Here is a 22,895-nt window from a genome sequence, read left to right on the forward strand (position 1 = left end):
ATGGGTGTAGCTGCGCACACAGCCTGCTGCGATGGACGATCAGATTGTAAGTTTTCCGCAGCGTGGCATTTGATTTCACAAAGATCCACATGAACCCAAATCAATGATGTTGTCTGTTTGAGCCGCGGTTTGGAAATCTGCCATCTATTGTAGGTCACGGGGAGTGTTACATGGTCAGTGGCTATAACCTGACAATAATCTGCTTGATCAGGTTTCTTGTGTAGTATATCTGACAGGCTATAGCCAATATCTTCTGCAGGCTATAGGCCTAATATTCTATTCAGTGCTATCAGCTCCCTTTTATACAACTTGTTTCAACCCCATTCATAATATATTGTACTTTGTTTTAAATTGTTAATCACTGTGGCAACGGTAGTAATTTCTCATCGTTTTGGATTATACTTTATTCAATAAAAAAGAGACAGAGGCCAATAAAGTGCAAGATAAATAATATCAATAGTTAAATAGATAACACAATATTAAATGAACCCTCTTCTTCCATATTCAGTGCTGTGTCGTCCTCCTCCTACAGCACACCATCAGCTCTCCGTGAGGCTGCAGCATCCCAAAACCGAACCGACTGGGGTCCACAGGAGGGAGCCGGGCCCCTGGCTCACACAACTCCACATCCAGATGTGTCAGAACCAGGAACACAAACCTAACACAAGGCACAGGGCTTACAACAGCTAAAAAACACATAATAAAACAACCCCCCTCTCCATTGTGCTGTAATTTGCATATTCATTTAGGTAAACAAACATTTAAAGGCTCTGTTGAGTTTAGTTCATGTATTTGAGACAGAGACAGTTCACAATATACATTAACCGGTTGTAGCTCAAGAGCTAGTTTCCACCTGCCGTCCCAGGGCACATGACGTTATTAAGTCCCACTGAGATGTAACGTCAGGGGAAGTGGTAGGGGAAGTTGGAATATCCAGAGAAAACCTACACAGACACAGGAAGAGCATGCAAACTCCACACAGAAAGGCAACCCGGGAATCGATCCCAGGACCTTCTGGCTGTGAAGCGAGGTGTTGTACATATTTAACTCGACAATGTTATGGAAATGTCCCTGGAGATGGTGCAATAATTAGAACAAATTGGCAAATGCTTTCATCTTGAGAGCAAAATGTTCAATGTTGCATCAACTTCATCCGCGATACAGATCTGAGCAGTGTGGATTATGGCACTCACTGTTTGATGGTGAAGACAGCGAACTCTTTGCCCACACACATTTTCCCGCCTGCGCCCCACGGCATTGTGTAGTGCTTCAACTGTCTCCCATTTTTGTAAAACGCCTTCTTCACCGTCATGTTGGCATTTAAGAAACGGTCAAACTTGAACATCTGTGGAAATATAATGACAGTTGGCAATGGATTGATGTAATTCGGGATAGCACTTCTGCCTGGAATATTCCACAGTATGGCATTTAACTTCCATCTCCATGAAAACAAGCAGGTGACATTACAGGGCCAAGTGTGTTTTAGTAATAACACTGGTGATGTGATGGAAGAAATGTAAAAGGAGTAGTTTAATGACACACTAGGCAAAACAGCAACAAGATAGAAAATGATGCTAAAATTCATTCTGTCTGGAAAAAGTCAAGTTCAATCTGCCAAAGTGATTAAAAAGCAAACAAGAAGCGGAGATCTAAGGCACTTAAAACAAGAACATCTTTTATTAGGCTGTTGGGTCGTGTCGATGTGTTTTGACCATGTGTTGGTCCTCTTCACGTTAAGTCCCAGAAGCCTCATCCATTTTTTAACGATAAATCTGTCATCCTTAGTTCAGAACCAGGACCACACCGCATCCACGTCCTTTCCAATTGTTACGCTATTTAAGCATCCAGCAGGTCCCACTCATTGCATTTGTGTCTTTGTGCTCTTCTTTGCTAAAGCTTCTTTTGAGGGAATCAAGGCCCGGGAGCCTGCAGCCTCGTCTTTGTTTATTTTTGTTGAGAAAATAAGCTTTAAAATGATGTATAACTTTCTGGTATTGACCACGGAAATAAAAGTGATGATGTAAGAGAACTTTTGTAATTTGGAAAATGCTCGCCGGCGGACAGGTGGATGGTAACAGGTTTTAAAGCTTCTTTTGAGGGAATCAAGGCCCGGGAGCCTGCAGCCTCATCTTTGAAAGACCTGAAAATGCGCCCATTTTTGCATCCAAGTTCTGGCGTTGTGGTCCTTGCAAGTGAAAAGTGACAGTGCCTCGGGTCTCCGGTTCTTCTTTGCTTCTTAAGTATTTTGACGCTTTGCCTCACATTTCCTGACCCATCGACGCCCTTAACTTTCCCATGCAGCGCTCAAGTTGTGAGAAGATTTTAAAGAAAGGCAATAAGCAAAGAAAAGCACATCCGATTAAAAATGAAACACTTGGGGAGCATGGATTTATTGTGTTCTTAGACTGAAGTGCCTTTATATGGATTTCCATATAGCATAAATAATCAAATAACATTCCATTTGTATAAAGCTGTTTACATTAATTATTGAAACAACTCTTGCACTACAGTGTTGTTGTGGATTTAGAGTGCAGTAAATGTCATGGCTTCCTCCAAAGCAAGCAAACATCAAGCATCTTGGGAAATGAGGAGATGTGGCGGTGCTGATTTTTCAAAGTCAACTTGTATTTGTTTAATTTGAAGGCATTTATCACAGTGTCCCAGTGGACCCTCACGCTCAGAGATATAAATTACACTGGTTAATCCTGCCATTGAAGAGGCTGATAGTGCGTCTACAAACGGAGGTGCTCAGTAGGAGGCGTCGTGATGAAGGAGAAAGACTTGAGCTATGATGTAACTGTTTGGGGCAAAAGTTTAGGATGATCTATACATTATATTATCCGTATTGTCTAGAGCTGCAATGATTAACTGACTAATCCAGACTAGTCGACTGGTCATGTTTGTGTTTATTTTATTGTATTTAATATGGGACAGTGCACATTAATCAACATTAATGTACATGTGACAGATTTAGCCACGCAGGCTAATTTTCATCCCATTGATCATATTTTGATAATTGTAATTGTTATCTGGACTAAACAGACTTTAAAACACATACAGAAGAAATAATATTATTAAATCAAAATGTTCAAAAAGAATAAACAATTTCAATTTATTCTTAAACATTCTCTGTCTCAAAGCTTTCATTCACCATATCTTCACCTTGATTTGGTTAAAAATGTATTCAAAGATCTAAAATAGTTGTTAGTGACAGCCTTGGAATAGTCTTTCATTTCTTCCTGTAAGTCTTTTTCTTTTGTGCAATGATTCACATATTGTTGTGTTGAAGATGGCAGATGCCTTTTAATAAACATTTATCTGCATATCCAGATGTGGCTTCAACGCTGTTAAGAAACTAAACCAAACTTCTGTAGGGGAATGGAGATGGACATTCCACGGCCAGATAACAGAAAATCTCTCTTTGAACATTGGGGGGGTTTTCGTTCTCCCTCTGTCCCTCACCGCAGGGAGCCGCTGTGACTTTTGTGATAACAGACCTTCTCCCCAGTGACTTTCAGGAGGATGCCCCGATGAAAACTGTTTTATGTGATTATGCCATGAATGTTTGTCCGAATCAACTCCGTACACCGCATGTTTCACCTTGTTACATATTTTTCCACTGTTTAAGGTTTTATATTCCCAATGCTTTAACTCGAGTGCCCATCACAGGTGAAAGAAGATGTAAAATGTATCTACCTCAAGAAATAATGTGTACAAACTGCCCAAAAGTGTTTAACGTGTAAATGTTAAAACAGGGTTTAAATGTTTTGCCATTATTTACGTTACTCCAGCTTTATTTTCTCGACCAGGAAATGTTAAACGGGAAGTCTGCGCAATAGCGCCCGCCCCTTTAGCTCCCAGCATGCCCTGCGGGCCAGGTATCAAAAGGACGCTCCAAGCTAGAAACTTTCTCTTCTCTTCTCATCCCCTTTGTGTTCAAGCCTTTGTTTTTTCTCTTGGAAGCCGTCTCCACGGACGAGCCGTCCACCTTTTTCCTTTGTCTCAACAATAATCCGTCCGACACGTGATCGACAAGGCCATGCCAGCCCTGGACTCTGAAACCACCTGAAACCACCTGGAACTAAGCTCAAGCGCTAAACTGGACTGAGACTATCTTTGCTACTTCGTTTCTTTTCTTTTTGAAGTAATCTACGCCGTTTGCGTGGATCAGCGCTACGCTCTCATCTGAGTAAAGGCCGCGTGAGGAGCTAACACGCCGCTAAAGCGTTCTACCGCTAAGGAACTCCCGGATATCGCCTCTGTTGCCACCGGCGCCAAGGACCTCACACCCGCCGCTGCCTCCACCGCTCCACGGCCGCCGCCCGCTTCAAGAACCTCGCAGCACGCCCCCTGCCTTCGCCACCACACCGCTCCACGCGACGCCTCGCTACGGATCTCGTCCGCGGACAAGGACCAGCCGGACCGAGTCTCTACAAAATCGTAACCCGAGTTCAGTGTGCGGTTCTTTGTGGCGTGATTTGGGTAGAGCTCAGCTGTTCCTCCTCCCTTTTAGCTTCTCACTTTCCCTCTTTTTGATATAGATTAGCATAGACACGTTTGATTATCAAAGGCAAACCCTGGTTTAACATTATCTGCATGAAATTTGCTGTCAAATCTGATATAACATCACCTGTGATTTACCTGTGCACATTTCTGCTCCGGTGTTTTGATTGCCCTTTTCATAAATAAACTACACGAAAGAGTTATTGACTATTGTTTGTTTGATTAGACTATGTGTAAGTCCCTGAATCGTGAAACACCCTTCAGACCTTTTTAACGAGCGCGATTAAGGACCGTATCTTAGCTCTTTGGGTTTTCACCAAAAATTGACACCAAAACTATGGCTTTGCATTTATTTTCAAATGTGTAAACAAATCTATGTAAGCAAATACTGTAATTGTGATAGAAAATCCAAGAACTCTTATTGATGATTATTATACGGTTTTGTGTTTTAAAACTGAAGGCAGCTAGATCGATCCGCATAGAATTGAAACCACAATTTGGAATGGGCACAATTAGCAACTGACTCTAATTATTATGAAGCGGTATCATTTTCTCTGACAATAAAACATCCTGTCTGATCCAGTATTAAACCTACTAACCATCTAGTTTAGACATCTACAAACATGTTCTGAAAAAGCTGCTCCTCTTTCAGTTTTATCTTTCATGTTAATGCTTCTGGACGTGTTAAAACAAACCATTGAAAGCAAATCTAATTGCTTGTCTGAAGAAGACTCAATGAAATGTTTTTTCAAAATTGATCTGCTCTAGTTGACAGGGCCGTTTCTAACAGTTAACTGTTAACAGTGTTAACAGTTAACTGCCCAGGAACTACAATTATAATTGTCATCAAAATCATCAAACTGGGGGATAAGCATCATGTCATAAGCCCTTTAATGCATGTATGTATTACAAACCATGATATTGTCCTGTAAAGCTAGGCTAAGCCAGGCATGTCCAAACTAGGGCCCGGGGGCCAAATGCGGCCCTCAGACCAATTTTTGTTGGCCCTCCGGCCTCCTGCTATGTTGGCCCAAACAACAAAAAGTAGTACTTTTTACTGTGAAATTGGGAAAATTCAGGCATATTGATGTTATACCAACCTAATATTAATATTCTAGGTCTAATTAAAGGTGTGGAGGCTCATCATTATCATTATGTCAAATGCAAAATTTCGAATGATTCACTTTGTCATTCAACAAATTCGACATTGTCAAGTTGTTTGTGGCCCTCTGTCCCGTTTAAGTTTCAAAATGCGGCCCTTGGTGAAAAAAGTTTGGACACCCCTGGGCTAAGCGATGGATATTCAACTCTTGCGAGACCCCCTAGTGACTGGTGGGGCCCTGCACATTTGCCTTGCCTGCCTAAACCTGGAAACGCCCCTGCTTGTAGTTGCATTTGAACACTACACTTTACCTGTGGCTGTGGGTGTATCTCCGGGTTCATCTGAGGGCTGAGGAATGGGAAAAGGCACACTTTGTCCCCTTTTCGGAGGAGGTATTCCCGCCCGTCGGCCATGTGCACGCTCTTGTCTTGGACCACGTCTCTGTTGATCATTACAGCCGCGGTGAGCCTGAGGGTTTCACTGAGGACGCTATCTGAAGATGAGACGACAAAGGGCACAATGTCAGCACGGCCTAATTCTACAGCAGCCTCAGGAGAAATACAGACAGGTACAAACAATACAGCCGCAATCACAGGACACACTGCAATTACGTTTAACTAAAGCTTAGACCTTGAGCTTTGAGCGTTTACTGCCAGCACATCACCACACTTGTTTTTAAAACCACCACTACAAAGACAGGTAGCTGAGCAAACAAGCGTTACAATATCTAAAGGCTGCTTGATGGTGCAGCCCTGTATTAAATAAACAAACGACAACAATAAAACCTTCTTTACTACGGAACATAATTGTATTTTGCAATTCCCCCTTGAGAAATAAATAAAGATTTCCTGCCTATATTATCTTACAATTGGGTGATTGAAGTAGTGTTGTCACGATCAGTATATTTCAAGGAGAAGGATTGATACATAACCCCAATTTTGTAACCCAACTATTATAAGACAAAAAAACAATACTGAACTGTAGGATTTTTTTCATTATCAATATTTGTTCCGACAAGCATCTAATTTTGATGCCAATATTGATAAGAATTGTATATAATTCTTTAAACAACCCTATTTGGAATAAAGCGAGCATATAATTTTCCCAAAAATGCTTACTATATACGCGTAATTATGTAATAGTATGAAATCATTGGTCACATTTGGCAGCATTAGGAAACCGTAACCCTAAATTAAATTTAAATACAAACTGGCATGTCTTCTGTATCCGAAGAAAATGACGTTTGTTGAGCAGCTGCAGCTGTTTTTCATTCTAAACGTTTATTGTCTCTACATCACCACACTGTCTTTATCGCGCTATTAAACTCATAAAATCTTTGTAATTATAATGGTTACAGTTTATATCAAGTGACTGTGAATAAGCTTTGATACATGCAGCAGCTGTTTCATACCAAACACAGGTGTGCTGGTGTGTGCTCCTGGTGACTGGACCTGGGCAGACTCCAGGGGGCTGTCCTGTGGAGTTAGACTTCTGAGCTCTGATTTCACTGCCTCCATGGCCTCGGGGTGAGTGAGCAGAAAGCCAAGGAGCCAAAAGGCAGCTGGTCCGGCATTGCACTGGAAAAACAAACACTAGGATTAGACACGCAATCTTTACTCACAAGGATGCAGCTGGGACTTTTTAGAGAACCTGACTGAAGATTCATTAATGGGACGGACAAATTAGTGGTGGGAAATATATTTTAAATTGATAATATCCCAAATGTATCATCTATAACTAGAATGGTTAAAATGAATAGCAAAAAGAGACTAGTTTAATCTTCCAAACAAGGGTATAAAGTGATATCTGCACTTTTGTAGCTCTAGTGCAATACTTGAACCTTAAAGAGACATTTAGCACATGCTTTATCATTTATGTGAGGGTATATTTAGAAATTAAGTCATAATGTATGGTTATCATATTTTCACTGGGACTTGTGTTGATAAATGACTTATTTATTAGGTCCGAGCGCCCCAAGCTGAAGATAGGCCTATCACTCTTGCAAGGCCGTGCGAAGCGAAATCGAGCGCAAAGCAAAATCGAATGCGATATGTTTTCACCTGTTTTCACACACTCACTGACGCAACTCATGCCTATCCCGTGCATACAGATTAGTAGTAGTAGGAAAATTGTACATTACTATTGTAAACGTTCTCTGTAAAGTGTTCATGTACATTTAGTCACTTACTAATGCGTTAACAGAATCTGTGCATATATTATGTTTACTTCAGGCTGGCCGATGCCCTACACCACCACATATCGGCCATTTTGGTTCAAATTTGAGACATTCAAAACTTGTCCTAGAGTTTTTAGGGTGTGGTCATATCAGGCTCATGGGACCTTTACCTCCAACTTGACACCTGCCATTTTTAACAATATAAAGCCAGGGTTGGTGGACAGTCTGCCCACTCTTCTGAGGGCACAAGGGACCTTTGTCACTGCTTGAAATTTTCATTTTTCTTTATTTCAATTTTTTGGTTTTCTACAATCCATCAAAAATCTTGTAAAGTAATGAGAAATAAGTAATTAAGATGATTACATTTTGGGTGTGTAGGCTACTCTTAATGTCCCTATGGAAGAAAAATGTATTTGGAGAAAGTGTCCTTTGAAGTTACAATGTTTTATTATATAACACACATCTTTAGGTATAGATTGGACAATCTAATTGTGAAGGCTTATGTGTCTCACTTTAAGATGCTAAATCCAAACTGTTTCTTACATCTTACTGTTCATTCAATAGTATTCTCACACAATAGAGTGGTAAAAGGTATTTACCAGTAGTGAACCAGCACCTTGTCAGGATCCACAGGCTTGTGTTTAAGAAATAACCTAAGTCTGAGGCTGTATCTAAGACAAAATGAACGTTGTTGGAGGAACGTGTCAGGATGTTCTTAACTTAGTTTATATTGTAAAAAATGTTAGAACATTTTATTTGACATTGAACCCCTGAGCTTTTTTACATGTGTCTAATATTATAATAGTTATGTTTGCATTGAGATATCCATTACATATTGTGTTCTTGCATAGCAACAGTAACTGTGATGAACTGTGTCATTTTTAGATCACCTCCATCACATGAAGTCCTGGCATTAGTTCAGTCTTCACTCACACCAAACCAGTCAAAGTGTTTTTTTTTTTAACAAACCTCTGAGACTAATGGAACAAAACCTGTGCACTTCCACTGAGGCCTTTCAGGCTGAGGAAGACAAGGGTTTGTCCACAAAGCAAGTCCAGCAGGAGCAAGTCCAGCTGTGGGCCAAGGAGAAGAGGAACTTCCAAGAGACAGAAGAGGCCTGGGAGTGAAAGCTCTTGTATGAACAGCAGCAGGTGGAGTTTGCTAAAGCTACTCAGGAGTGAACAGGAAGCAGCTCCTGTTGAATCTCCTCGAAGAGAGGGAGAAGCCGCGCATTGAGATTGACATCAAAGGAAGTTACAATGTTTCAGGTCCGGAGCCAATAGTCACTCAGCTCAATGACCAGGTGACTCAGAATGAGCTTGGAACAACAGCCAACTGTGTAAAACCTGGGGACCGCGCCACAGTGAGAACATTTTCTCCACTGGAGGAGGTTTTCAGTGCTCTTTCTGAGACCACGGAAGAGACAAACGTTGCAGAAGCAAATGATGCTCAGACCATTTGGAAGATGCCGCCGGAGGAAAAACCACAGCAGGATGACAACAGGAGGATGAAGGACATGCAAGCTGAAGATACAAGTATGCTCCTCTTAGACATTACCTCGACACCTGAAAGTGCAACATGTGGAGACGACCAGAAGACACCAGCAGTTGAGGTAAACGAGGGCCAGGCCACTCGGAAAAAACTTACAAGAAATTGATTACAAGAAAATATCAGTTTTCAAATCTCTGGGAGAGGTCTGCGTTCAAAACTACCTGCAACAATCAATTTAGAAATAAATGTTCCCTTAATTCATAAACTAATGCTGACAACAGTCTGGGCAAAAGTACTCAATATTAGGCTTTGTTTTACCGCCGGTGAGGGCAGGGGGCACCATTACACACTTGTACAGGGCGCCAAAAGAGCTAGGACTGGCACTGTGAGGCTGGGACTGAGCCTGCCACCTAGAACACTAAATAATCATCTAGAGCAGGGGATTGGAACCTCCCGGGTCTCGTGAAGCATGAAATGGGGGTCACAAGATGATTTAAAGATGTAATGAATACACTGTATTTAATCTATTCTAATTTAAACCAGTATCTTTTAGTGAAATTAGGGCAGATAGCTCAATAATCCACTGGTTTATTCTGTTTACAACTTGAAATTATTACACATGTGACATGTCTTTTTCATTTTACTGTGGGGGTCCTGAGTTGGTCAGATGGCTATTTTGGGGGTCCTGGCCTGAATCTCATGGGAAACCCTGGTCGAGCGCATACAGTTTTACTACTTACTGTACTTTCCATTTAAGAATGTCAAGATTATTCAGTTAATCAATAATGGTAATAGTAATAATGTTATTCAGGTCACAATATCATCGGGAGAACTAAAACATGAATTATGAGAATAATAGAAGCAAAACAATTTTTCTTCTATTATTCTCATAATTCATGTTTTAGTTCTCCCGATAGTCTAGTTCTATTCAGTCTTCACTCTAAAAAAAGTAAAATGTGCTTATTCACAGTCACAGTCAGATATAAATTGTGTAAATGGCCAGACATTTAAGGCGTTCACTGTTGTTTGGTCAAGGTTATAATAGTTAAAGAATAAACGTAAAGTTGTGATGTTTCTTCTCACAATCAAAACACTACAATGTGATATTGTGAAATCCCTCTTGTCATGAGACTAGAGTTCGGGGACCAACAAGTAATCACACATCTTTTAAAACATATTTTTAAGTGACTCAAACTTCCATGTTTTCATGTTAAAAAGTACACCATTGGGAAATCATACACAAGTAGAGCATGTTTAATCACACAAAAAGAGCATCTACAATGTCCCGCCCAGCCAGCCAGCTGATTTCCCTCGTCTAACATCACTTCTTAATGAAATGTTCTATAACAATCTTATTTCTACTGTTGGATGCTACTGTGTTTTGGGTGCTACCCTCTACTTCCTGTTTCTGTGTGTTCATTACTTTCGATCATTTCTGTCAAAATGGCACGACTCTGATGCAACTGTTTCCAGATGGTGTTTTTGTCAGCGGTGTGTCCGGCGTCAACTCATCTCTGTCCACCATTTCCTGTCCTCTGCCTCCCTCTGCTCTGCTCTCACACACCTCTCTGCCATACGAGCTGTCACTCCAGCATGTGGACACTGCCCTTTTATAAAGTACCAACAACAACAACAAAAAACTGTAAAAAAAAAAAAGGGAATCCCAGTGAAATCCCAAAAGAAAAAACTGGTGAGAATTAGTACTAATGCTACAATAGATCCTACAGTTAAAGTATAATGTTTACTGTTCTGAACCAAAAACACATTGGGTTATTTTTACCATGACGTGTTTCACTTCTGAAGAAGCTGCTCAACGAAACAAGTAACGGTAAAAACTGCCTGGTTTGTCTTAAAGGCGTATTGGACGATTTATTGGCACCAAATCTGAGTCTTATTTCCTCGTGGCGTGGACTGCCAATTAGTCCTGCCACGTATCAATCATAAAACGCACCTAATGCTCACCTGCAGCTGCGTGTGGCTCATCCTCATGAGCACCACGTTTCCCCCTGTCTAAAGCACATGGATCTATCATAATATAGTTCCCTCAGTGCACGGGACAAAATTAAGACAGAGAAAGACGGAAATCTACGGAGACGAGAGATGTGATGCGATACGTCGCGCTAATAAACAAACGCACTTTGCACTTCCGCCTGAGTTCTCAAATTGGCGAAAAATCGTCCATTACGCCTTTAAGAAACAAACAAACAAAAGTAAACCAATCATAACATTTCAAAGCTTCCCAAAAATAAAATTCCAATTAATAAAATCACCACCATAAAGATTCTTTCTTTTACTTGGAGTTGTGATTATTGCATAAAATTACTAGTAGCACTGTTTTATTTGACGATAGTATGCATGGGAGAGGGGAAGCGTATGATGGAGGACATCGTGTTGAAGACAAATTTCAGTTTTATCTTGGAACAGACACATAAAGATCTGTTCTATTCTCTTCTGAATGCAGGATTGAAAACGTTGACACACGGTTCTACAACAATAGTACAAGAACTGTTTTAACCCATTTTAGCGCTCAGTTCTCTCCCTGTCAGTGCTGTTGTCTGACTTTGACGCCGTGAGAGAATCAGAGCTGTCAGACACCTGAGCCCGTCTGCTGTAATTGCTGTTAAAGGAGCTGTTCTTCTTAACTCAACACATTTGGGGTCAGGTCTCCGCTGACAGCTAGGGCAAGCGCACACACCACCACAAAAAGACTTACATTGTGCGAAATAACGTTTGCATTGAGCCACAAAACCCTGCCAGTCTACGGAAAAGAAAAGCAGTCCGCTCCTAGTTCCTGAACAGTTTTACCGTCCTTTTTCTGAAATACTCATAACTGTTAAATTGTTTCAAGACTTTTTTTCTTAATCACACAGTTCACCTTATTTTAACTGTTCAATACAGTTATATATAAATCCGTCAAACAAAAATAAACATCCAACTCACCGTACAATCGCTAAAGTCATCCTTTTCTCACTTTTTTCTCACTCATTGTACATATTTTATCCTAGTTTTTACATTTTGGTCAGGTTATTTATTTTACTTCCTGGTACAATTGTCCCTGCATTTTGGATGGAGCTCAACTTCCTACGTTTCAGGTTCCGGTAACTTTATTCATACCCATAGTTACAATTGGTTTGTGACATAAGGTCATAGACTGCAAGCAATTAGAAAGTACCCCAGTACCCCACAACTAATACGTTACTACAGTTGGCATGAAAAGAATCACACAGAGGAGTGTGGTGAAAAGTAACAAAGAATGAAAGTAAAAGTAATGTAATTGTAATGACTAGTTTTTACAGTGGATACTTTGACTTCCCTTCATTTAGGAGCAGGTATCTGTACTTTCTACTCCACAACATATTTGAACTGGACTGAAAAGTAGAAAGTACCTCTCATTATGGGTTGAGGGGTTATTTTTTAGCATGTGCATGATGACGTTTTGAGTTCAAGCCTCAAACAAAAATATACACATAAAATGTATTTGAACTATTAGGAAATTGACTAGTGCTGCTACTGTTGACCAAACACAATTCTTTATCCAACACTAAAACAGTTCTATACAAAATGTTTGTGAAATACTTCTACTTTTTACTCTCAAAGCCCTTTTATAATCAGGTACTTCAATACTTTGACTTAACTAGCTTTTTGTATGTGCTTCTTATACTTTAACTTGAGTCTTTGTTGCTCCTGTAGCTGTACTTATATTTAAGTAACACAATTTAGTGCTTCTCCCATCACTGATAATAAGTAGAAACATATCATAATATTTAATGGCTAAAAATAATATTCACAGATCATGATATTTGTTTTTATAAATGCAAATTCTTGGCTGTTGTCATTGGTGTAGAGTAACATTTCACAAATAAACACATTCATGATCAAATGTATTTCTGTTTGGGTCAATACGATCGACCGTAGGCAGCAGGATTCTCACATAGTGTATGTCAGGAGGAAGAGGAGGAGGAGGAAGATGAGGAGGATGAGGAGGAGGAGGAGGATGAGGAGGAAGATGAGGAGGACGAGGAGGAGGAGGAAGATGAGGAGGATGAGGAGGAGGAGGAGGAGGAAGATGAGGAGGAGGAAGAGGAGGAGAAAGATGAAGCGGAGGAGGAGGAGGAGGAGGAAGATGAAGCGGAGGAGGAGGAAGATGAGGAGGATGAGGAGGAGGAGGAGGAGGAGGAGGAAGAAGATGAGGAGGAGGAAGAGGAGGAAGATGAGGAGGAGGAAGATGAGGAGGAGGAGGAGGAGGAGGAGGAAGAGGAGGAGGAGGAGGAAGATGAGGAGGAGGAGGAAGAGGAGGAGGAAGTGGAGGAGGAGGAGGAGGAGGAGGAGGAGGAAGAGGAGGAGGAGGAGGACGAAGATGATGAGGAGGAGGAGGAAGATGATGATGAGGACGAGGAAGAGGAGAGGAGGAGGAGGAAGATGAGGACGAGGAAGAGGAGAGGAGGAATATGAGGAAGAGGAAGAGGAGGAGGAAGAGGAGGCAGTAGTTGTGAAAATACAACCCTACTTTGAGCACCAAGGCACTGGCTCTGACACTGAACCAGTCCAGGGCCTAATCCCTCTATTCTCTGCTGCTCCACTTTCCTCCACAGAAATGAGAGCTCGATTATAACAAACAGATGAAGCGCAGATAAACACGGCATGAAGAGCTTAGAGTAAGAGCAGGTATAAAAGTTACTGCGTGCGGCGAAGAGAGAAGAAGAAAAGGAGGATCACAGTCAGAGCTACTGGACCAAAAGGTGTCTGACTGTGACGTGAGATGCAGTGTGTTAGCGCCACCACATGGCAGGATGATGCAGCTACACAGGCAAAAACGTGCAGTGCAAAGAGAGAGGAAAGTTTGCACACATTAGTGATGATCGTGGCTTTGGAAGATGTGTGTGAGGCTTAAAGGAGATGGAATCAGACCGAATGAGGTTAAAAGTGTGTAAATGTAAGTGTGCGTGAATGTTGTGACCATTAATGTAGATATTAAAGTCGTGTAACTTTTAATTGGTCCATTTATCCGCGTGTTTCAAATTCTGTATTCATATATCTTTATTTCTATAACATTAACCTGCTCTGGTGAATTGACATGAATCATCTCTGGTACAAGTCACTTTACCTGATTATGTATTTATTCTTAACCATTTGCTGCACTGTAAATAACCATAGTCAGAGCCATTTATTGCACACATCAGTACAGTTACCTTATATTTTTGCTCTACTTTCACAATGTTGTGTTAGGTTAACAGTTTTTTTTAATGTATTTTTTATATTGCATGTTTCTAGTCCCCTGAACTTGAACTGTGTGGTGCAACACATAAATATTCGTTTATCTTTCCTATCTTAAAGGAATAATAGAGGTTTTTTGCCGATTTGAGAACTCAAGCGACTGTTAGTCCCTTTAGTCTCGCTGCTACACGTGTGTTTGTTTATTAGTGCGACGGATCGCATCACATCTCTCGTCTCCGTAGATTTCCATCTCTTCTGAGCTCAAACATGCTAAACACACACCGGCATGCGCAGCCAGGGAAACGTGCTGCTCTGCTGGGAACGAGCCAGAACGAGGCTGCAGCCGTGCAGTAGGTGCGTCCTATGATTAACATGTGGATGAACTACTCGGCTGTCCACGCCACGAGGAAACGAGACTCAGACTAATTCTTTTAATAAATATTGTGGAGCCCTGATGGAGAAAATGTGAGAGAATGACTGTGTGAAAAGTGTGTGTGCAGTGTAAGAGTGGATCATTTCATAATAAGTATCTTCTGTAACATTTACTTGCTCATGGACGGCGTAAATAAACATTTGTGTTATAACCAGGCAGGAGCATATTTCCTTTGACTAATAATAAATGTTCACAATAAACCAACTTTTCAGTCCATTGCAGGGGACTGATGATTTAAAGGATGTATAATTAGTGTTTTTCAGATTTAGATTATTTTGGTGTGGGGTTTTTTCCCGCCCAGACACTTTCTATAGCAACAATTTATGGATTTGCTGTTGTTACCTTTTTGCATTTTCTGTTGCTTAGTGTTTTGTTTTTATTGTCTGTTTTTTATCACTGTTATGTTCTGTAAAGTGTGTATGTATTGTTGTTGTTGTTGTTGTTGTTGTTGTTGTTGTTGTTGTTGTTGAAACTGGGCAAAAGTTTTAAGAATGAAAACGTTTCATCTCAGAAGGATGATCAGATGAACTGAAGAAGCAGCGAAACGTCGTCATTCCCAAAACTTTTGACATCATTGATTTGCATTTGCTATAAAAAGTACCGGAACAGTGAGCGATTATTCTGACAGGATTGAAGTATTTATTTTCCTTTTTCCTTCCTGCAATGCATGACGGGAATTCTTGCAAAACCAATTTAAAATAGACAAAAGAAATAGCTTGTATTTCGTCATCTTCGTTGTCTATAGGAAAAGCAAAAGGTTGACATACAAAATCCTAAGCTTTTTTTTTTTATACCCATCAGTTTAACATTTTCTGTATAACTGTATTTTACAATTGTACAGTTTCACTTAGTTTTATTTCGGTTGCTACACAGTACTTCCTCTGGTCTTCCCCTTGCGTTGCCACATAACATTGTACTCCGAAGTTGCACAAGGAGCGACACGGCTCACGCAAACAAGCATAAAAACTGTAAACTGTAAACGCTGATGTCACAGCAGCCGAACAAGAACTTAAAGCGTGACGGGAACGAGAACTCCCTGGCAAAACTCCACAAGTCGAGGCAGGCTGCTGTGCGTATCAACACATCTGCCACTTCGTCTTTGTTACCGCCCTCAGAGGAATTGGGCGTTTACCTGGGCCATGTACTGTATGTTTGTGGTTTTTATGGGTGAGAAAAACCAAAGATGTTGTAGATGCCGGAAAGGCGTCACCGACCTGTGTGGTCCAGAGCTGCAGCAGTAAAGCTCTAGTTTGCATCTCTGCGTCGACTCCTTCCTTTCGCAGGAAACCGATGTAGTCCCGATGCCAGGACTCGGATTCCAGGCTTTTTGGAGACAGCAGGTCCCACAGTTTCTCTCGGGCTGAAGTGAACAGTTTCTTTTCGTCTAATGGGGATAGAAAATGTACCGGTATTTAAATATTTACACAATTTTATATAGTTAAACTTTTATATGCTTAGCTACAGCAGTTAAAGGTAAAACAGTACAATTGTTTGAGAATACTACTAATGTACACCTAAGTAGAAGTACACAGTAGTAGTCCAAAAGAAGACGGTAAGACGACTTGGAGAAAATTGGACATTGTATAAGATAAGATAAGATAAGATAAGATAAGATATTCCTTTATTGTCCATACATGGGGAAATTCTATTGTTGCAACGCAGGTAGATACAGAGGAAAAGAACAGATAACTTATAGGAAGTTGAAAAACACTCTCAATAGAAGATCTCTTATAAACAAAACTCTTATAAACAAAGACTCCTATTGACAAAACCTCCCATTTCCCAACAAGGGATGGAGGGGAAAAAATAATAATAAAGATAAAATAAATAAAATAAATAAAATAAATAAAATAAATAAAATAAATAAAATAAATAAAATAAATAAAATAAAATAAAATAAAATAAAATAAATAAAATAAATAAAATAAATAAAATAAATAAAATAAATAAAATAAATAGAATAAATAAAATAAATAAAATAAATAAAATAAATAAAATAAATAAAATAAATAAAATAAAATAAATAAAATAAATAAAATAAATAAAATAAATAAAATAAATAAAATAAATAAAACAAATAGAATAAATAAAATAAATAAAATAAATAAAATAAATAAAATAAATAAAATAAATAAACAAATAGATAAATAGATAAATAAAAAAATCAGCTAGCTTAAGACAAAATACAAAATAATAATACTACTACTAATAATAATAATAAATATAGCCGCAAGCGGCAATGATCGGCAAGAGGAGGGGGCGCTAACGCGCCCCAATTGTCCTTTTATTACGCCTACTGCTGAATCTGTGACGCTGTCACATCTTCTCCCCTTTGTTTTACCATCAAAAAGCAATTTTATTTTGAATTCTTGGCAAAATGTGCGGCTTTGCCGCACAGACAACGTGACTCTTTGAATAAAAATGTGGATGACTTTTGATGGTCCACCCCTGAAGATGAGTCTCACCAAATTTCAGGTTAATAGGGCTAACACCCTGGGAGGAGTTTGTGAAAGTCTAAAGTGTAAACATGTTCTGGCGATTTCCCCATTGGAATAACATGGGAGGTTTCGGTCATCGCTACGGCAACGCCATAACAATTATGACATGGGTCTCATTGACTTTTTTGATGGGGATGCCAAAATTGAGTTGTGTGTCAAATTTCATATAATTTCGCAAAACTAAACATTTAACCTCCATATAAAATCTGTAGGGGGCGCTGTGGCGCCAAATTAATTTATTTCACCTCAAGTAGGTTTAGGGCAAAGTGTTTAACAACTGATTCTAATTTGACGCAATTCGGACTTTATCAGCGCAAACGGCAGAAATGTTAAATTTGGGAGATTTCTGAAATTCTAGCTACAGTTTGCGGCTTCGCCGCTCAGAGACCGTGAGAGGGTCAATGTAATTTGAATAACTTTTGATGTCCCACTCCTCAGTAGCATTTTCACCAAATTTCAGCTTTTTAGAGCCAACGCCCTGGGAGGAGTTCGTAAAAAGTAAGACGTTTGGAAAAACTCCCGAGTCAAGCCATTTTTGAAGCAATATGGCCGGCATTTGGTTGGGCGGACGGCGTTGCCGTAATAATATTTTTTACTTCTCTTGTCACCATCTACCTCTGCGCCAAATTTCATGATTCTATGATCAGATTTTTTTTTTGGGTCATTTCCTATCGCTCAATGCATTTTTTGGTACATTTGGGGGCGCTGACGCGCCAATTTTTTTATTTTAGAAAAGGGAAATAGCCAGAATGTAGAGAGGCACGATTTTTAGAGGTGTGCAAATTTTTGTGACTTTTCGTCAACGTTCACTGGGTGAAAAATAGGGGGGTTGGTCCCGAGAAGAAAGAAGAAAGAAGAATATTCCGATGCGAAAACAATGTTTCCCATTTTTCAAATATCATAAACTATACATTTTCGGAAAGCGCTCGTGCTTTCCTACCTCATGGTGTGGGTCCCTGGTCACTGACGGGTACTTTCGTTAATTTTGAGTGGGCTCCGCCCACTTTGTGTTTTTGGCCCTCTATACAGTAATAATGTTCAATTTTTGCATTACATGCTTATATGCACGGAACATGCAAGAGATGGGGAACGTATTCGTGAGCTACTTAGCGCAAATGAGTGCTTCATCCCAATGTAAAGTGTTCGTTTAGTGCGCACTGTTGCACGTTCGCCCGTTTACAACGGTAATGTTACATTTTCCTACTACTAATTAGTATGCACGGGGCGTGCGTGAGTGAAGGAGTGCGTTAGTGAGTGTTTGGAAGTGGGCGAGCGCTTCGCGCTCGATTTCTTTTGCCTTATGAGATTAATAGGCCTCTCACCAGCTTGTGGCGCTCGGGCCTAATAATAGAAAAATAAACACTCTATTCTCATCAGTTATATGCAATGTATGAGAAACTGTCTGGGCGTAACATCTGATTTACAATTTGAAAAATGTCAAAACATTAAACATTGCACAAGTTCCTGTATTTAAGATGGATAAAATCATAAATATCATATTTGAGCAGAGGTGGAAGAAGTAGTCAATTGTGTTACTTCAGTAAAAGTATAGATACAGGAGCAAAGTAAAGAGCAAGTCAATTATAAGTATAAAAAATCTTAAGTAAAACTTTTGAAGTATCCGTTTAAAAATGTCAAAAGTAAAAGTGTTTTACAGGCTTTACAGAAGTGTTATAAAGAGTTGTGCAAATATTTGGTCAACAGCCGCAATTCAAAATCCATTTGCACATTTTTCCAGTGAATTTGATTTAGTTTTAACTCAAAACCTTAATGCAGAAAGTCTCCATGATCATGCTAAAAGTACTTTCTACTTTTCAGTCCAATTCAAAAATATAGAGAAGGAGAAAGAACAGATGTACTCTCTAAAAGTATCCACTGCAAAAATTACATTACATTTTAAGTACAGTACTACTTTTGTACCACTTGTATCTGCAAGAAAGACAAATGTTCAAATCCTCAAACATTATCAATATAAAGCTTTTGTTACTTATAGATTGACTCACAGTGAAAATAAATCATGAATATTTGAGTCATAGTGAAAGTATGCAGTCCAACAACTACTCAGCAAAGTACAATTTCGATTAAAAAAAAAGCTACTCAGGTACTACCCACCTCTCTATATAAGTAAAACTGTGAATATTCTACACATGATTTGGTTTGAAACTTGATCCTGTTTTGTGTCGGTGACTGAATCGTTTCAAAATGACACAAGCAATAAATTCTCACCACGCTTGAGTGATTTCCGAGCAAGTTTGGTGACACGATCATCAAACTTGCGAAACTCCTCGTAGACCGCAGAAGCCTTGCCTTCGCCGCCAAATAAAGTCAGGAAGCCGGATCTAAACAAACACAAAGACGCCAGTGTCTTTAGATAACGCTTCATATTGCATCATCAACAGTCAGTGCGGCCCTTAAACACTCGATGTAATGACCTGAAAAGCAAGCTGTAGCAGAGGCTGAAGAGGCCGTCGCTCCGCCAGCGTTTGTCCTCGAAGTCGTTCAGCAGCAGATTTTGCGTGTGCGTTTTCATCTTGGTACAAAGCTGCGTCAGATTTGCAGCGTGGAAATGCCTGCATGCAAAATACACATTTACATTGTTCATTTCAATATGTTTGCATGTAATAGACGGTTATTCACAATGAGCCTCTTGTTTTTCACCTCTCATTTTGCATATTTTTGCAGCCTGGGAAATAAAAGACCACTCTGGATGGACATGTTTGACTGTAAAAACGTCTGGAATAGTAATAATGAAGATGATCTCTCCCAAGGACACAGTATGAAAACTCTATAATAAGAGCTCCCTTAGGGCTGCACGGAGTAACTTTTCCAGTGGTGGATCTGCTTCTCCCTGTGTGGATGTTATTGCTGGAATATTTCACTGTTTTATTACTTCAGTAAAAGTACATATACAGGAGCAATGAAATATTGTGTAAAAAACACATGTTTAAAATGTTTTTATGTCTTTTAGAGCAAGAATAGAAGTATCGCAACAATTAAAAAGTGATCATGTTTCATGTCATGAAATCTTGATAAAGAATCGATTTATGGACATTTCTAGACTTTGAATGTGTATTTTTGTTTGCTCAAAGCCAGGACTTTGAACTCAAAACCTTTGGTCAGGATGTCACCTTGAACGTGATCAAATATAACATTCAACTCAAGTACTCAAGTACTTTTTAGTTAAAAAATGTAGTGGAGTAGAAAATACAGATCCTTGCGCTCAAATGTAGTGAAGTAAAAGTATTAAGTATTTACTGAAAACATAAGTAAAATACAAATAGTTAAAAATTAAACTTCAGTACAGTACTTTTTTATTTCATATGCCACAGTAACATTTTTAAATTTCCCTCTCCACTGATCTGATCTATAACATGGCCTGCTCGACGCCTGTAGTGAGCTTAATGTTGTACTGTGGAATATTCCAGGCAACGCAATAAGATCTCCATGGAGACCATCAGGTGGCGGATTCTTCAATCAATAAAGTCCTATTTTAAAAAAGTCAACAAGCATCAGGCGATTATCCAAGGACTCAAAACCCCAAAACTAAATGCCACTTTTGACCCAGCGCCATGAACTTAAGTATGTCATTGGTGTAATTACTTCTCCATAAACCTCCTCTCGTCGCCGTCCTTGATGCCGTTTCGCCGCAGGCCGAAGATCTGCCGCAGCAGTTTGTCCCGACTGTCTCCCACCTCCAGCGAACCCACGTCGTCCAGGACGGAGTCAAACGCGAGAGGATCCAACAACACCGTCACGTACATTCCAGCGACGCGCACCTACACCAGACAGACAGACAGTAGTAGTAGTGAAGCGTTCAGGCATTAACTACTCCTTGCTTGTCTCCATGGAGATGTCATACAATATGTACAGGAACAGCTTGTTTTTCCAATGTATTTTCAACACTTTTAACTGAATACATGCAAGTCTAACGCCATATCTCCATAGAGACAAGCAAGACTCCCTAAAAGTTACGCCATTAAATACAGTGTCAGGCAGGAGTGGAAAAAAAGAAGCTGAATAAAACAACATAATGCAATAGAATGGATATGGATAGGATAAGAGAAACTGTGAACTGTACTGTCTTTCCACTGTAGTGACTTTAATTAGACACATTGAGCGGTGATTCATGTCTTGTTCACGGTGACATAAGTCATCGTCATCTTACGTCAACAGTTAGTTTCAGGTTGGCAAAAGATAGAGTAGATAAGAGAAAAGGATTATGTTTAGGGTCGGAGAGGATGATCTGGGCCTGAATAGAGCTCTTCCAGGACGGCACAGACTTTCTTCAGCATTTGTCCTTTGCTTTCTGTGCCGATCTCAAAGCATCCCACGAGACAGAATGTTAAAGCGCTCTCGATAAATCTGGAGTAAAACATTCGTAGCATCTTTGTCTTTGACTGTATTCACCCACAGACTTGGATTAAACATAACAGTTCCTGAAGCTGAAGTGAGAAGAATTTGGATTTTGGGGTTTCTGTCCAACTCAGCTCATTTAAATCTTCCTTCATTGTTGGCAAGTGGTTTAAAGAAGTACATTTCTCTGCAGTCCATGACAAATAATGGTTACAAGCCATGTTTAGTCTAGTTTCAGTGATAAATAAATGGATTATGGAAAACAGTTTTGTAACCTTATTTTTTTTAAACTTTACTTGCACATTGTTGTATTTTATTATTGTATTATTATTTCATTATAATTATTCTACTATTCAAGTTTGATTGATTACATTTTAGTCCATTCTTAAATCGTTATATATTGTAATTTATAGTATATTTCCTGACATACTCTCATGATTTTCCTGAACTTTGTGTAGCAACACTGGAATACCCACATTTTGGGACAAATCATATTTTCTTGAACTTATCAACTCATACTTGTAAGTAAACATGTTAAAATGCTAAATTCAAATACAATAAAATGATTGTTGAACAGTTGTTGTTTTTCAGGTTGTGCAGCCCTAAGACACTAATAAAACTGTCCGTATTTCTTTGTTTTCTTACTGTAAAGACGTCTCCATGCTTCGCTTTCATCCGTGCCAGAAACTTTGCAGCATCTTTTCCAAACTCCAGGGCATGTCCCAACCAAGGAATGAGCCCTTTGTCCAGAGGTGGCTCATTTCTCCTCCTGTCAAGTGAAACAGCGTTCAAAAAAGCAGCTTGGATTTGTTGCTACTTGAATAAGCCAAAAAGCAAACACTGTAAAAGGTTTTGGCAAAGCATGTCAGATTCTGCAGTAATAAAACTATGGACCATATGAACAATATTTACCTTGTGCGTTTAGGGAACAGGAGATAAAGCGTAACAAGTCCACTGAGAGCTGCCACCAGAATGAGCCATAGCATAGTTCCTGTAAGTCTGCCACTTCCTTTTCAGCAATGGCCCTCAAGCAGTGCAGGCAATGTGCTTTTAAAGAGCTGCTTCACCTGTGAATGTGCCCCAGTCAAGAGGCGGGGAAAGGTGTGGCTTTAAACACACTGTGGA

General features: G+C 39.7%; 1 protein-coding gene across 1 annotated transcript; it reads right to left on the reverse strand.

The window, feature by feature from the left end:
• Nucleotides 1-437: 437 nt before the first annotated feature.
• ptgis (prostaglandin I2 (prostacyclin) synthase) lies at nucleotides 438-22,791 on the reverse strand. Its single transcript, XM_072452440.1, has 10 exons — nucleotides 22,683-22,791; nucleotides 22,416-22,539; nucleotides 21,018-21,193; nucleotides 19,850-19,987; nucleotides 19,644-19,756; nucleotides 16,134-16,303; nucleotides 7,017-7,182; nucleotides 5,917-6,098; nucleotides 1,194-1,345; nucleotides 438-658 (listed from the first exon to the last, which is right to left on the reverse strand). Exons 1-10 carry the CDS (start codon nucleotides 22,754-22,756, stop codon nucleotides 505-507), a joined length of 1,449 nt encoding a protein of 482 aa, XP_072308541.1. The 5' UTR covers nucleotides 22,757-22,791; the 3' UTR covers nucleotides 438-504.
• Nucleotides 22,792-22,895: the final 104 nt, after the last annotated feature.

Source organism: Eucyclogobius newberryi, unplaced genomic scaffold (genome assembly GCF_026437365.1).
Source record: "Eucyclogobius newberryi isolate DKJ021-1_F unplaced genomic scaffold, fEucNew1.0.hap1 SCAF_19, whole genome shotgun sequence".
NCBI classification, from domain to species: Eukaryota; Metazoa; Chordata; class Actinopteri; order Gobiiformes; family Gobiidae; genus Eucyclogobius; species Eucyclogobius newberryi.

Coding starts and splice junctions, on each gene's coding strand:
- ptgis (XM_072452440.1), bottom strand. CDS start 22,756: ATGCTATGGCTCATTCTGGTGGCAGCTCTCAGTGGACTTGTTACGCTT. Junction 19,757..19,849: donor TGCTACAGCTTGCTTTTCAG/GTCATTACATCG, acceptor GTGTTTGTTTAG/ATCCGGCTTCCTGACTTTAT. Junction 1,346..5,916: donor AGATACACCCACAGCCACAG/GTAAAGTGTAGT, acceptor ATATTTCCACAG/ATGTTCAAGTTTGACCGTTT.